The sequence below is a fragment of the Montipora foliosa genome, chromosome 5 (genome assembly GCF_036669935.1).
Source record: "Montipora foliosa isolate CH-2021 chromosome 5, ASM3666993v2, whole genome shotgun sequence".
NCBI classification, from domain to species: Eukaryota; Metazoa; Cnidaria; class Anthozoa; order Scleractinia; family Acroporidae; genus Montipora; species Montipora foliosa.
In genome coordinates this window covers 45,168,119-45,182,424 of record NC_090873.1, presented here as the reverse complement: position 1 = coordinate 45,182,424, position 14,306 = coordinate 45,168,119, and the positions used below count along the sequence as shown (strand labels likewise).

The 14,306-nt window shown below is 38.1% G+C and overlaps 3 protein-coding genes across 3 annotated transcripts in view; 2 read left to right on the top strand and 1 right to left on the bottom strand.

Annotated features, from left to right (window-relative positions):
- Positions 1-13,466, top strand: part of LOC138004374 (T-complex protein 1 subunit alpha-like) — an 18,954-nt gene extending 5,488 nt beyond the window's left edge. Inside the window, exons 7-10 of the mRNA XM_068850872.1 lie at positions 10,541-10,664; positions 11,260-11,452; positions 12,200-12,363; positions 12,982-13,466. Coding sequence (XP_068706973.1) covers positions 10,541-10,664; positions 11,260-11,452; positions 12,200-12,363; positions 12,982-13,186 — 686 coding nt within the window. The 3' untranslated portion in view covers positions 13,187-13,466. The remainder of the gene's footprint in view (positions 1-10,540; positions 10,665-11,259; positions 11,453-12,199; positions 12,364-12,981) is intronic.
- On the top strand, positions 1,100-2,905 carry LOC138004375 (uncharacterized). The gene is made up of 2 exons (XM_068850873.1): positions 1,100-1,240; positions 2,152-2,905. Exons 1-2 carry the CDS (start codon positions 1,216-1,218, stop codon positions 2,769-2,771), a joined length of 645 nt encoding a protein of 214 aa, XP_068706974.1. The 5' UTR covers positions 1,100-1,215; the 3' UTR covers positions 2,772-2,905.
- Positions 4,569-7,685, bottom strand: LOC138004564 (putative nuclease HARBI1). Its single transcript, XM_068851115.1, has 5 exons — positions 7,475-7,685; positions 6,940-6,999; positions 5,875-5,969; positions 5,550-5,713; positions 4,569-4,935 (listed from the first exon to the last, which is right to left on the bottom strand). Exons 1-5 carry the CDS (start codon positions 7,683-7,685, stop codon positions 4,569-4,571), a joined length of 897 nt encoding a protein of 298 aa, XP_068707216.1.
- Positions 13,467-14,306: the final 840 nt, after the last annotated feature.

The window sequence follows — 14,306 nt, the reverse complement described above, 5'->3', positions numbered from 1 at the left end:
ACCCTTACCTGGTAAATAACTTATTTATATTTTTCCTCTCTCTTTCTCTCTCTCTCTTCCTCTCTGAATCTCTGAATTGTTGACTCGCCCCACACTTGATAGCGAATGCAGTAAGTGACTTACAAACTGAATGTTTCTAAGAGAAATATTTTTATTTGAATTCTATTTCCACACCTCTTGTCTAATACATATCTGTTTTAAAACACTTACTTCTGTATGTAAACAGATTCTGTCAAAAAATGGAAATTAAAGGTCATTACACAAGCTCATGCAACCAGGGCTAGTATTCTGCCTTGGTTGCCGGGCAAGGTGGAAAAGTTTCCCCTGCTCCCTGAGCTAATCAGATTGCAGGATTTGCAGAATTTCGGCTGCTCGCACATTGAGAAAAAAATAAAGACAGAGTTGGAAAAAGATGTGTGCTTTTTTTCACTTTGTTTATAAATACAACATTTACCGTCACAAGGTACACACTAGTTTTTTGTTAAGTCCGCTGTGGCATGTTTACATCTCTAAGGCAGACCACTTGACTTTGGGAGGGGGGGCACTTGGTTAATTAATAGCAGAGCTCCATGCACCAAAGGCACGCGCACGCGTAGTACCATAGTTAAGAAAATGTGGTAACCCATCTGTGGGATTAGCTTTCAATTCCCTGTTAGCTTTGTAGCCTCGCTCGTATTTCATATAACACGTGCATGTGATATTAGACAAGCAGATGACCTCTGGCGATTGCGTTGTACCAGAAACCCATAAGGGTTGAAACGTGTAACGGCCCCTTGTGTTCTGGGAAACAAGCTTCTGAATATTCAATTTGCTAAGTACCTTATTTGGAACAACAAGAGCGAGGGGTTTCCAAATATGGTACTTAGCACTGAAACATTCAACCAATCTGTTCGCACTGAATATTCGGAAGCTGTGAACGCGCGTTACACGTTTTAACCCTTATGGGTTTCTGGTTGTACATATTATATGTTTTATAATTAAACACTGGAAGCTTCTGTTCTTGACTCCTTGGGTGCTTACCATTTACACCGAAAAACCGGAAATTCCGGTTGGAAAATGAAATGGTACGTCCCCTTCCGTTCGGAATGTTCCGGAAAAAGTGGGCGGTCGTTTTAGGCGATCCACTTTTCCCGCTCTTTTCGGTTTTCCCGGTTGGTGTACGTACCATTTCAACTTCCCGCTCTTTTGAAGAGTTTTCACGCAAGACAAAACAAAATGGCGGAAGATGAGGGAAACGAAGGTGAGTTTGAAAACTGCTAAATAACATCTTTGAAGTAGATATTAGTGAGAATTAGTTTGATTCCCCTTTAATCTAAGTATTGGTAGGAGTGAAGTCTATCCTTTGGTCTGAAAATCATAAAATGTTCACTGTTTTTAGAGTTTTCGCATCTCGCCATCGGGGCACTAAAATTTTCCCTCAATCCTGTCGGTTTTTATCGACCGATCCCGATCCCGTGGTTCCGCAGTCTATCATTTTCGCTGAATTCAATTAATAGCAAGTTATTGAGACTGTTAAGCTAAAGCCAAATGTGCATTACTACAGGCAAGAAGGGGTAAAATATGAGCCGAACTCAGTTATCGGACCGCGAGAAGTGAAATATAAAACTAAGCTTAAGCTTATAAGCTAATATTTCTGCATGGATTCTGCAAGTGCAAAACAACCTTAGGCTTGTAAGCTTCAACGCCTGTTACTTTAATTTCGAACTTTGCTCTTGATAAATGATTCGACTCTTTATCTGGAACGATGTTTCGTCAGAATGTTTTGAAGAAAATTACTCTTTGCAAAAAAAAATTTGTATTAAGCTTTAAATAGCTAATCATCACCCTGTGAGCAGAGCCTTTCTCCCGATAAACTTGAATTTTTCTTCCCAATTCTCAGCCGCAGTAAAGTGTAAAGAGGCTCTGCTCGTAGGGCTAGACATGTTTTTCACCAATAAATGTATTTTAGAGCAGTATACTGCTACAGTGAATGCATAAATTCAACAAGTTAAGCTCATATATTACAACTAAAGAAATGTCTTGGTGTTGACTAAAATTACCGTCATTTATGTGATAAATGAAAAATTTTCATTTCAATGCAAATGACAGACAGATCATAAGTAACCTAACAATTTAACCTGTTGCTTAACTTTTCTTCTTCAAAAAAAATAGGTTCAACATCATCATCAAATGATCTCAATTTGGACAGATGGGAAGACAGACACATTAATCTTCTTCTATGTTGCTGGAAAGATCATAAAGGATTATTTGGCAATGGTAAAACAACCAAAAAAGAGGTGTTTCAAAAAATTGCAACAAGTTTCAACTCAAAGTCAGATCTCAGAGTATCTGCAGATCAGTGTGCAAGAAAGTGGGCCAAGCTGGAAGCAAAACTCAAAGAAGTCACAGATCATAACAACAAAAGTGGAAATAACCACAAGAAGTGGAAGTACTACTCTGAGATGGCTGATTGCATTGGCATGAATGCAGCTGTAAGGCCTACCTATACCCTTGAATCCTCATCTTGTGTGATGTCAAATGAAGGTGAGGAAAGTGATAGCTCTGTTGATGGTGATTACTCTGCTGAAACACCCCAAAAGAAGACCCCCAGAAAAAGACCAGCAAAGAAACGCAAAAGCAGGTCGTCTGCTTCTGAGATGCTCACATTCCTCCAGGAATATCAAGAGAAAAAAGAAGAAGCAGAAAACAAAAAAGTTAAGATGATGGAAGAAATGAATGAGGAAAAAAAATTGTTTTGGGCAAATTTACTTCAAGTGTTGAAAAACAAATGAGATGGTTTCATTTTCATTTGTATTTATTTATTTACACATTTATGTGATAATAAGTTAAAATGTACACTTGCTGGACAATTATATTTACAGTACTTACAGTTTGTGCAATGAGCTTCAACTTCTTGGAGTTATTACCATATAGGTAAATTATGTCGAAATGTTTAATTTGCAGAATTTAATGTTCTTTACAATAATATTAGCCATTCCATTTCCTCCATTCATGTAAGTTGAACTATATTTTGGCATGCTCACATACTCTTATTCTTAATTATCTATACTTGAAATGTAATTGAGTTTGGATTTTAAAAACTATTTTCCAGCACATGTATTTACTTTGCCCAAAAACAACCATAATAAAATAGATTGCCCTAAAGCATACTTTAGGGATGTGGCCAAATTTAAGGCTTTGATACAACTATTTCATCAAGCTAGTATCCCAGAATTATGGCTCAAGTAAAGGCATAGTCCTCAGCTATGTTGTAGCCTTGCCTTCTTCTACATTGATTTATTTTGAACACTGCAACATACATTACTTTAAAGCATGACATGTAATATTAATCTCAAATGTTGTACTCATTATTTCAGTGATCTTTAACAATAACCCACACTTGGCAAACAAATACACAACTTTGACAATAAATTGTTGATTCTCCTAACTTTTCATACTTATTTGCTTTTTTTTCCTTTGCATGATTAAATGCCATGTCCGCAGAGAATAAAAAATTCCCAGGTCCCTGCCCAAGTTTATCAAATATAGTTGTCAATAGATAACCAAGCATTTTAACTGACACCTCAAGTATGTTGGATCTGGCCACACACTGATTTGTTAGTTACTGTTTAGTGATATGCTGCTATTCTGGTGTTCCTGGTTTAGTACAGGTTCAAAAAACTTGATTTGATCACAGTAAAAAAATTTTGCTTTCATTAGTAGCATAGTTGATTGCATCAATGTCGACCCCAGCATGCGCTTAAACTATGTCTTGCATGATGCGCAGAAAGTGTGCGCACTAACAAAAGTAGGCACCGTCCTTAACTCATGTTCAGGACAACCCAAGGGGTACTCAGGATTTCAAGACAGGGATGATCAAATGGGTGCAAAATTCAAGGCCCAAAAATTTACCCCTGGGCTTCCAGCAAAAACCAAAAAAATCACTAGACCAAAAAATGAATTCCCCAAAATTCCTATGCCAAATTTCTGACCCTTAGTGATGTACAAGAAACACACCGGCAGCTTTTTCGAAAGGTTGTCCGAAAAATCTCAATCTCAATCTGGGATATGATCAATACACTCAGTTCATGACACTGAATCTGTTGAACCTACTTTTTTTGCTTTCTTTTCACACTCCCAGACATATGTATAAGTTTATGACGTCTTGCGCCAGATTTTCAGGTTTCCCTAAAATGCTCAAGTAGAGAAACAGTGAACTTAAAAGTACCCAAAATACACTTTAGGATTCTCACTTTTTGTTTTTGGACAACCTTTCTCAACATAGCTGGAACCTGTTTCATTAATGCCAACAGTAATTTAAAGCAATGCCACTGTAAACAATAAACATCAGGAGGAAATATATTTTGCTGGTAAGACACTGTCACAATTCTTTAGATTGTTTTGAATGGCCAAAAAATCTCTTCTTATATCAAGCCACCCCCAAAAATACTTGCCTAATTTTCCTACAAAAAGAATCTCAGAACTGAAAATTTCAAAGACCTTCAAATATTTTCTGATCATCCCCATTTCTTGAAATCCCAAGTAACCCCCATAAGCAGGACAAACACTCTCTCTGTCTCAATTCTTAATTAACCACTGATAATGTTTGATAGATGTTGACGCTTTAGCTCAGCTGTTCTGTCCCGGCAGTTGCCATCATGGACATTATCATCATTGTCATCATCATCATCATCATCATCATCATCATCATCCAGGAAATAACTTTCATCAAAATCATCATGAATAAGAGTGACATTATGCAAGACACAGGCTCCCATTACTATCTTAGTCATAAGCTTTACGCTTAAATGGTTCAAATGGCCCAGTTTTCTCCATCTCCCCTTCAAAAGACTAATTGCACGCTCTACAATCTGTCTGGATGATGACAAGGTATTGTTGAAACGGAGCTGATTTGGTTGTAAGTGACCGTTATTCCTGAAAGGAGTCATGAGCCATCTGTAAAATAGAGAAACAAACATAAAAATATCAGAAAATCATCTTTTCTTAAATTATAAATAAATATATAAATAAATAAATCGACTTTGTTTAACGAGGGTAGCACATAACAGTACAAATAACTAACAAACCCATGGCCCTCGAATTCCCGATCGATTTGGAATTTAGAAATGTTGATTTTTGAGGAGGGAGGAAAACCGGAGAACCCGGAGAAAAACCCTCGGAGCAAGGGCGAGAACCAACAACAAACTCAACCCACATATGACGCCGGGAATCGAACCCGGGACACATTGTTGGGAGGCAAACACTCTCACCACTGCGCCACCCCTGTTCCCCTCCTCCCCTTATATACTTACTGCCCCCAAAAAGGTAATATGCTAATCTTGTAATGAATACTACACTGAATATTAAGCGATGGCAATTAATGCAGTTGACTAACAGTTTGAATAATACTATAAATCCACCCAGAAATAATTACACGTAATATAAGGGGTAAAGCAAAATAATTGATGAATTCAAATGTGAAGAGTACAAAATTGAGAATTGCTCTATACAACTGAATATATAAACATATATTTGCTCATAACAAAAAGATATTTGTTCAACATCAATACCTCATAAGTGGGTAGCCCCCATCCCCAATGATGTGGTAATCTGCGGGAAACTTGTTTCCAGAAGTGGCAAAAAGAGAAGAGTTTCTGAGAACTCTGGAATCATGGACAGATCCAGGCCAACCTGCCAATACATCTGTGAGGACCATGTTATTATCACAAACAATCTATATGTAAGCAAAGCATTAATTAGTAATTGCAACATGAAAGAAATTACCATCTGACACAAAAAACGAGTGTGACTAGTACTTGGTTAAAGAAAAAGGACTGATCAATTCCTTTTTTTTCACTGATCTATAAAGCTAGTTAATGGTATGAGAATAAATACCTGCAATTGTAAAGCATAAAACTTTTTCCTACAAATGTATGACTCTGAGTCTACACCGGGTGCCTTGATCTTTATGAAGGTCCCGTCTATGGCACCTTAACATGAAAGTATAAATTAAGAACATGTCATTATTTGCCAAAATTTTGATTTTCAAACCACTTTCACTCCAGAACTTATTAGACTAACCCCTTTTTAAACCTTTACTTTCTCAAGCTAACCAAAAATGAGCAACAAGACAGTTTACTTAAATGAGCGCTAATTCCATCTTCCATTAATCTACATCTAATCCCTTGCACTGTAGATTATTGAAGGCCACCAGTGTTCCCCCTTTTCAATGTTACACAAAACCGAAGCAAGCCTTGCAGAGAAATCCAACATTGTTTCACACGAAGGGGTAACAATGAACAGGGGCAGGGTGAGAACAATGCTGTAGCCCATTGAAGCAAGAAACTAAAATTTCAGGCTCACAACGGTATAAAACTGTTTATTATATAAACACCAGTGAAATACCATGTGAGCTTTCCCGCGAAAACTTCTTATATCTTCACACGTGAAGATAACATGTTATCTTCACATGTGAAGAGATCACCGTCGTTATGGTTACATAATAAATCGCGCCTTTGAAAGCAGCGCCTGCCCGCTTATGGGTATGAATTTTATCTTCTCGTGGTCAACTCGATATCTCACTCGTTCGCTGCGCTCACTCGTGAGATATCGAGTTGACCACTCAAAGATAAAATTCATATCCACACATGGGCATGTAATATCCTCTATGTACTACATATAGTTTGACATATACATTGTTAAGACTCAGGAACCTGCAAGATATACCAGGACCAGATTTTAACAACGATATGCATAGCTGGATGTAGACTGTTTCAGTATGTCACCCAGCTGAAATTAAAGTAAATTTGCCTCCAATCTCATCACTGAATTTAATTCACGAGGACATAGTAATTGGCTTCAGCCTACACTGACCCACCTCCATGGTAAAGAGATAAAAAATGTCGTACATTGTAGAGCAATATTGAAGGAACTTTCTAAGTTTTCACCAATAACACCTACCAATTGTTCCAGGCATTCCTCCATCTTCAAAACTCTGTGAGAATTCTCTCATTTCCGCGACTGCAAAATACCCCAAAATGAACATTAAAGTTTTAAATAATTTCCATATACACATGTGGTTCCTTTATATATTGAAGAAAAAATATGTAATGAATTTTACTTTTTAATTATTCAAGCAACACTGATTACATTATAACATGTTTCAGTTATTACCGCTGTCGAAAACAGGTTTGTTTACAGCTTTATTATGACTAACAAAAACATGGAGAAAAAAAGATAGTCTCACCATTAGGCCACTTTAGATAGCGTGGAAGAATTGACAGGATGGCAGTATTTACTTTTCTCAGCACTCTACCGCAACTACTCATAGTGACATCGAAGCGATCGGCCACTTGTCTTGAAGTCTCGCTACCATTAGCCAGCATCCACAAATAAATCAAAATTTGTTTCTCTGGAGGAATTGGGGTCCTTCAGAACCGGTTTAAACCCACATTAAGGTAGCCAGAGGCAACAATTTCTCGCGTGAGCAGCTCACAGGTGTTACGAGTCAGCCGAAAGTGACTTTTAAATTCGTCCCCAAAATACGATGGTACAGTTTCTTCGAAGTAGCCTTGGATTCTACTGAGGCTTCGTCGCATAACTGTAGAACCCACAGCAAGGACAAAAGTGTCGTCGTCGGACTCTATCAAGTCATGACAGTCCTCGTCGTCGTCCAAAACAGCCAACAAAAACCCGTGTAGCGCCATTTTTAATTGTTTTTAATTAGCAACTTGTTGTCATAGTGACAGAGAATCAACCGCTACAATACCGTATCGGGGGCTCAAATTTCCGTTTGGCATATGGTTGATGGTTCAGGACCCGTTTTTCCCGTTCTTTCCGGATGGAAATTCGCTTACCATTAAAAGGGAATTTTTCATCCGGATGGTTTCAGGTAAATGGTAAGCACCCCTTGTTACACGCCTTCAATAACAACACACCATCGATGGAAGAAATTTTGGTTTTATAGCCATAACGTCATCAACCGTCCATCCGTACGTACATCCACTCTTTCATGTATGCTAATGTGACCAGTATCACGCTAGTTTACAGCATACATCTTTGATATTGGACATCCATGTTATGATCAATTGACACCTGTCAAAACAAGGTATCTTCTGACCAGTATCACATGACCATGCCGCAGGCTCAAGCTTAGAGCTCACCGAGGTCAGCTTTTTTTTTTAGTTGACCGCTGACCAGGTCTGGTTTTCAATTGGATTGCAGGCTCAATCCAGGTTAACTCACTTAAACATAAATGAGGCCTCATTTTTCGCACACTTTCTGTGGCTCAACGCAGCTACACGGCCATACTACGTCAACTGAACAAATTTATGTCAGTTTTTCATGCATCTGTCCTGTTGTTGATCATTAATTTCGTCTTAACATTGCCAAAGTAGCTGTGGTAGCATGAAATTGTTTTCACCCCTAAGAGGTACCAATTCAAAAACAACCAATTTTGACACTTGCATACTTTTTAATAGTGATAAAAATGATTGCTTGGAATACCTCCCACTCTGGCATAAAGTTTATGAAAGTATTGTCATAAATGTTTATCTTTTTTAACAGAAGGTGTTAATTATAAACGAAACAGTAAATAAAATCTATGTAAATCTTTATTGCATTTAACGTAAAATTTTCATTACTGAAACCAGTAAATAAAGTGGAAGAGGAATTAACATTCCAGTGCAATTGACCATGAAGTTAACAAGACGCGAGGCTATGAAGATCAAAGCCTTGTTATGGAAACTGAATGCACACACTTGTGAATTCCCGGTGTTAAATAGACAAAATTAAAATTAGTTAATTGTCAAATGTCTCCTGTCATAAAGCTTCCGCTGTGGACCTTTTGAGGCTCAACACCCTAAGAGGTACCAAAACTGCTTTTTTAACCCCTGTCCTTTTTATATGGGAGTCAGTTTCAGATTGAAACCGGTGAAAAATGCAGGAAAAAATATTTTCCAAACTGTTTTCCACCTGAACACGAAAAGCGTAGGCTTTAGTTGACGTAGCATGGCCATGTAGCCGCGTCGAGCCACAGAAATCATGTGCAAAACCAGGCTTGAGCCTTTGATCCAATCGAAAACCAGTACTTGGTCAGCAGTCAACTTCAAAAAAAGCTGATCTCGATGAGCTCTAAACTTGAGCCCGCGATATGGTCATGTGATTCTGTCAGTGGATACCTTATTTTCACTGGTGTCAATTGTTCATAACATGGATGTCCAATACCAAAGTTGTAGGCTGTAAACTAGCTGGAGTGTCAGCTGGAGTATGGCCGTGATAATTATGATAAGGTGTTACTGGTCACATTGGCATACATGGAGGGGTGGACAGTCGTACGGTCGTACGGTGACCAAAACCAAATTTTCTCACACAGATGGGTTACCATTTTACTCATATTGCTCTGTGCACACCCCAAGGAGAGTTCCGCTATAATTTTGCCGTATGAAGAGCATTTCTCCATTATTCAAAGTTGTTGGATGTAAACTGTGTAGCAATTATCTAGGAATTGAACTGGTATGAGCATGATGCAAGTTGTAGTCGTGGAAACTGGAAATGTTATCCTTGGGTATTATTGGTTGGAGAAAGGCGAAGAAGTTTACCAAAATATACAGTTCATCATGCTCAGGAAACCTGTTGTTTGCTGCAGCTTTTGTAGTTGTCCTTTTGAAAAGGAAACCACTTAAGTTGTTGGTAGCCAACGTGGCTGTTTTGTAATTGAAAACTCCCTCTCTCCCATCTAAGAGCAAGTAAAGTTATTGATTACTAAAGTCCATTTCGCCGTGATGCAAATGATTTTTAAAGTTGGTGGTTCTTCTTTTCTTGTCGCTATTTTCCCAGGCGCCCGCAAAATGTACCAGTTATCGGCACCTTAACTTTTCGTCTGTGGAAACATGTTTCCTAACATTAACAGTTGTTGATTTAAATAAGTTGTCAACTGTAAACAGTCATTGATAACAACTTGCCTTGTCTGCGGAGGGCCTTCGGCTGTATCCAGATGCGGCTTCATGGTTAGTGCGCTCGACTTCGGATCGAGTGGTCCGGGTTCAGGTCCTGGCCGGGGGCATTGTGTTGTGTTCTTGGGCAAGGCACTTTACTCTCACAGTGCCTCTCTCTCCGCCCAGGTGTATAAATGGGTACCGGCGAAAATGCTGGGGGTAACCCTGCGATCGACTGGCATCCCATCCAGGGAGGAGTAGAGATACTCCTAGTCACTTCATGCTACAGAAACCGGAGATAAGCGCCGACCTGATGGGCCTTATAGGCTGGTAGCAGACTTTACCTTACCTACCTGCAAAACGTACCAGTTATCGGCAACTGTGGAAACACATTTCCTAATATTAACAGTTGTTGATTTAAATAAGTTGTCAACTGTAAACAGTCATTGTGAACAACTTGCTGTGGAGGGCCTTCGACTGTATCCAGGTTCGGCTTCGTAAATCTATGACTCAGTGAGTCATGCCTGTCTTACAATCGGCTGATCAAGGCCATAAATCATGTCAATCAAATTAAAGAAAGTGAGGAGATTCTTTTTTAAAAGTTTGTGTGTTTATTTTCTCCTCAGCTACTATGGTTTTGACACTGGCTAATCTTGAAGGTGAAGAGAGTTTTGATGCTAGCATGCTTGGGCAAGCTGATGAGGTAGTGCAAGAAAGAGTTTGTGACGATGAGCTGATTGTCATCAAACGGTGAGTTTGTAAACTACCGTCTCTACTTTTAAAAAGTCTCCTGGAAATTGTAGTTTTTTTCTCATGGATCTTTTCCATGTTTTTTTATTGCTTATGTCTATCTTTGTGCAACCATTTGAATTGACTTTTGTATTTCACATCAGTCTTTTTCAAAACAGGTACAAGTGCACTGTATTGGAAAGAATGAGTAATAATATTGCTGTCACAAAAATCCATGCTATGGCTTGTTTTACAATGCATGTGTAACTGAACTCTTAATTGGCGCATTATGCAAATATTTTGGAAACCTTCTTTGTGTTTAATACAAGCTTGGAGCAAGGAAAGGTCATTGGTCAGTTCTCAACTTATTACTGTTGGCTAGCCTCATCATAAAGACAACATCATTTTTGTGTTAATGTGAGAGGTTTATGTAGTAAGAACTGCAGATAGCAAAATGCCTTAAACTTGAAAATTGGACAAAATTTTCATAGGTATTACCAGTCTTGTTTTGTATTGATTTCTGTATTTCTGATTTTCTACAATGGCATGTATTTAATTGGCTTAGAGTAAACAGTTACATTGTACTTAATGCATTTGTTATTCCATCTTATCTTAGACCCAAGGCTCGCTCTTCATCTTCCATAATCCTGAGAGGTGCAAATGACTTCATGTTAGATGAAATGGAGCGCTCCATTCATGATGCAATATGTGTGGTCAAGAGAGTTCTTGAGTCCAAGACTGTTGTTCCTGGGGGTGGTGCTGTGGAGGCAGCTCTGTCAATTTACCTAGAGAACTTTGCCACATCACTGGTAAGAGGTGTAGAACTACTGCAATCCTTAACAATTTATAGTTTTCTTTCAAGTTAAAAAAGACTTCAAAGAAACTATTAGTAAAAATTATTATGATGTATTCATAGCATTTTAACATGTACTCTCTTATTGTCATTACTTTTTTATTTTCTGGTTCTTGTTGTACTCCTGTTTGTTGTTTGTATAGTTGGTCCATATAGTCAATATATACAACTGTATGGAGTGGCTTTCACAAGCTGTGAGCACATGCAACTTACTCAACTTTTGGAAGAAAACGGCTGGATCTGTTTAAATATTATTAGTATAAATACACAGGTGATTATACAAAATCGCGCGCTCTCATTGGCTCGCTATCTCTGATTATCAGCCGATAATCACCTTGATGGACAAAATGGCTGCCAGTAGTCATTTTGCCACTGTAAGGAAAGATGATTTCGCGTTGAAATGTTTTTTTTTCTCTTTTTTGAAATAATCACCTGTGTATTTATACTAAAACAATTATTCTCCTCGGCTTCGTCTCGGTGAATATTCACCGATAATCACTTCACCTTTGGCGAATAATTGTTAACTAGTGCTTATGCTTACAGTTCGTTGCTAGTGAAATCAAACATTCATCCACTAAAAACATCATCTTAAGCAAAGGAAGTCTAATTTTTTTTTTTGAAAGGTACCATGACCATGCTGATGAGTGATGGTGTTGCAAAATCTTTCTTTCTTAGCCTCTTCTTTCATTTTTGTTCTAAACAGGGTTCTCGAGAACAACTAGCAATTGCAGAATTCGCTAATTCACTTCTCGTAATTCCAAAAACATTGGCAGTCAATGCAGCACAAGATTCAGCAGATCTGGTGGCTAAACTGAGAGCCTATCACAACACATCACAGATAAATACAGAAAGATCCTCACTCAAATGGTATGAGCTACATGCATGTAGGCTTTGTTCCATAGTTTGCTTTTGTGATTGATGAATCCTTTAACCCCTAGAGTCACAAGCATTTAGTTCTCCTTTAAAAAGTCACAACCAACAGACCATTTTCGAATTCTCACGGCTGGACTGGATCTAGCATGAAATCGAGGCTAATGCTAGATCCAGTCCAGCTGTGAGAATACGAAACTGGGCTATTCAAACTTACAGGGCACAAGATTCAAGGAAATCTTCAATATTTGTAAGCAGATTCTCCATGTCATTGCAAAAACAACTTAAGGAAACACTTGTAAATTGTCATAAAGCATCCCAGTCTGTCCCAGGACTTTGGAAACTCCTCTTGAACTATGGTTGTTTCTACTTATGTGGCTTAGTACACCATAAACCTTTAAAGACTTGGATGTGAACAAGACACCACCACTCTTTTATTTCTTTTAAAGACCTACATGTAAGTTGTCAGACTGCCCAGGGAAATATCTCTAACCAGAGGACTGATATTATGCGGGTACTTAGCTAACTGGTTGTTCTGGAGCGTTTTACGTAAACTTGTTTTACTTTTCCTCATCAAGTTGTGTAAATAGAGTTTTATTAATTTTTTTCTTTAAGGATTGGTCTTGATCTGGTTGAAGGAAAAGTGCGTGACAACAAGAAGGCTGGCGTTCTAGAACCATCAATCAGTAAAATTAAGTGTCTTAAATTTGCAACAGAGGCAGCCATAACAATTCTTCGGATAGATGACATGATCAAGCTGCAACCAGAAAAGAGCAAAGGAAGCGAGTATGAACAAGCCATGCAACGTGGAGAACTTTAGTCAAGTTAAAATTTGTATCTTGTATGTGGCCATGAGGGGCTCTTATCAGTGATGACATCTCGTCAAGACCAAAAGTATTCATCTAAAGAAGACTGAAAAATGATATTATTAAAGACCTCAAGATCTATGGGAGAAATGTCAACAAGGAAGTCACTAAACAAGAGCAACTTATCTGCAAAACAGTGGCTCTTGTTGTTGGACCCCTTTTAGCTCCATTTCTTCCTTTCCTGGAAATGTAAATCTTAACGATGAATAAAAAGAGAGAGTTTTCATTGTGAGATTTTAGTCTGATTAAATGATAATTAATTTTTGTGTCGCCATAAAAGTTAATTTTCTATTAATGCCCAAACACTTTGAGTTGTGTCATGTTGTCCAGTGATTTTGACTAAAATGTGCAGTAAGCTACTTAATAGACCAATTCAGACAACTCAATGTTGTACCTAATTCAAATATTTCGAGGTTAGCATTCTATGTGTATTGCATTTGCATGATAATGTAGCATTCACATTTAAATGATATGGAAAGCTAAAACGTGTTATTCCCAAAGGATTTGAATTGGGTACAACATTGAGTTAGCCAAATTAGTCTATTTTCTCCTTTCTGAAAACGGAGGAAGTATGCTCAATCACTGGATAATGTAGGAGCCCAGGTATTAGCTTGCTATTACTTGGTATTTTCTTTTCCTTTGTTTTTACATTGCCTTAAGTACATGGATTGCCTAAAAATTAAGAGCCGTGGGATGGGGGGATGGGATAGTATTTCTAAGGTATCAAGTTAGTGTAATAGTCACTGCCCACACCTCAGCAAACGATGTGGGCTGACTTTCAGTTGATCTCTCTCCGGTTTTGCTTCCTTGACAAAGTTTACTCCCAGCTTATTACATCTTGCTGTGGTGCTGTTGTCAGGGATCATAGATGGACCATGTAGCAGCTGCCAGAGGCACTTCATGTATTCTTTTGGTCAGATTCTTCGTTTTCAACGTTTTTTTAATTTTTAGTTTTGAGGGGGTACTAAGAAGGGTCCACATTTTGTACCGTCTCGATCCTAATTATACCAGCAGGATCAGTATTTGTCATCCAAATGTTGGATTACTATTTAGGAAGAAAGAAGAAAGAATAAG

Excerpts from the sequence above, each read along its gene's own strand:
- LOC138004375 (XM_068850873.1), top strand. The coding sequence starts at position 1,216 with ATGGCGGAAGATGAGGGAAACGAAG. Across the intron at positions 1,241-2,151 it reads GGAAGATGAGGGAAACGAAG|GTTCAACATCATCATCAAAT; the intron begins GTGAGTTTGAAA and ends CAAAAAAAATAG.
- LOC138004564 (XM_068851115.1), bottom strand. The coding sequence starts at position 7,685 with ATGGCGCTACACGGGTTTTTGTTGGCTGTTTTGGACGACGACGAGGAC. Across the intron at positions 7,000-7,474 it reads TCGGCTGACTCGTAACACCT|TCGCGGAAATGAGAGAATTC; the intron begins GTGAGCTGCTCA and ends GGTATTTTGCAG. Across the intron at positions 5,714-5,874 it reads TTTATGCTTTACAATTGCAG|ATTGTTTGTGATAATAACAT; the intron begins GTATTTATTCTC and ends GCTTACATATAG.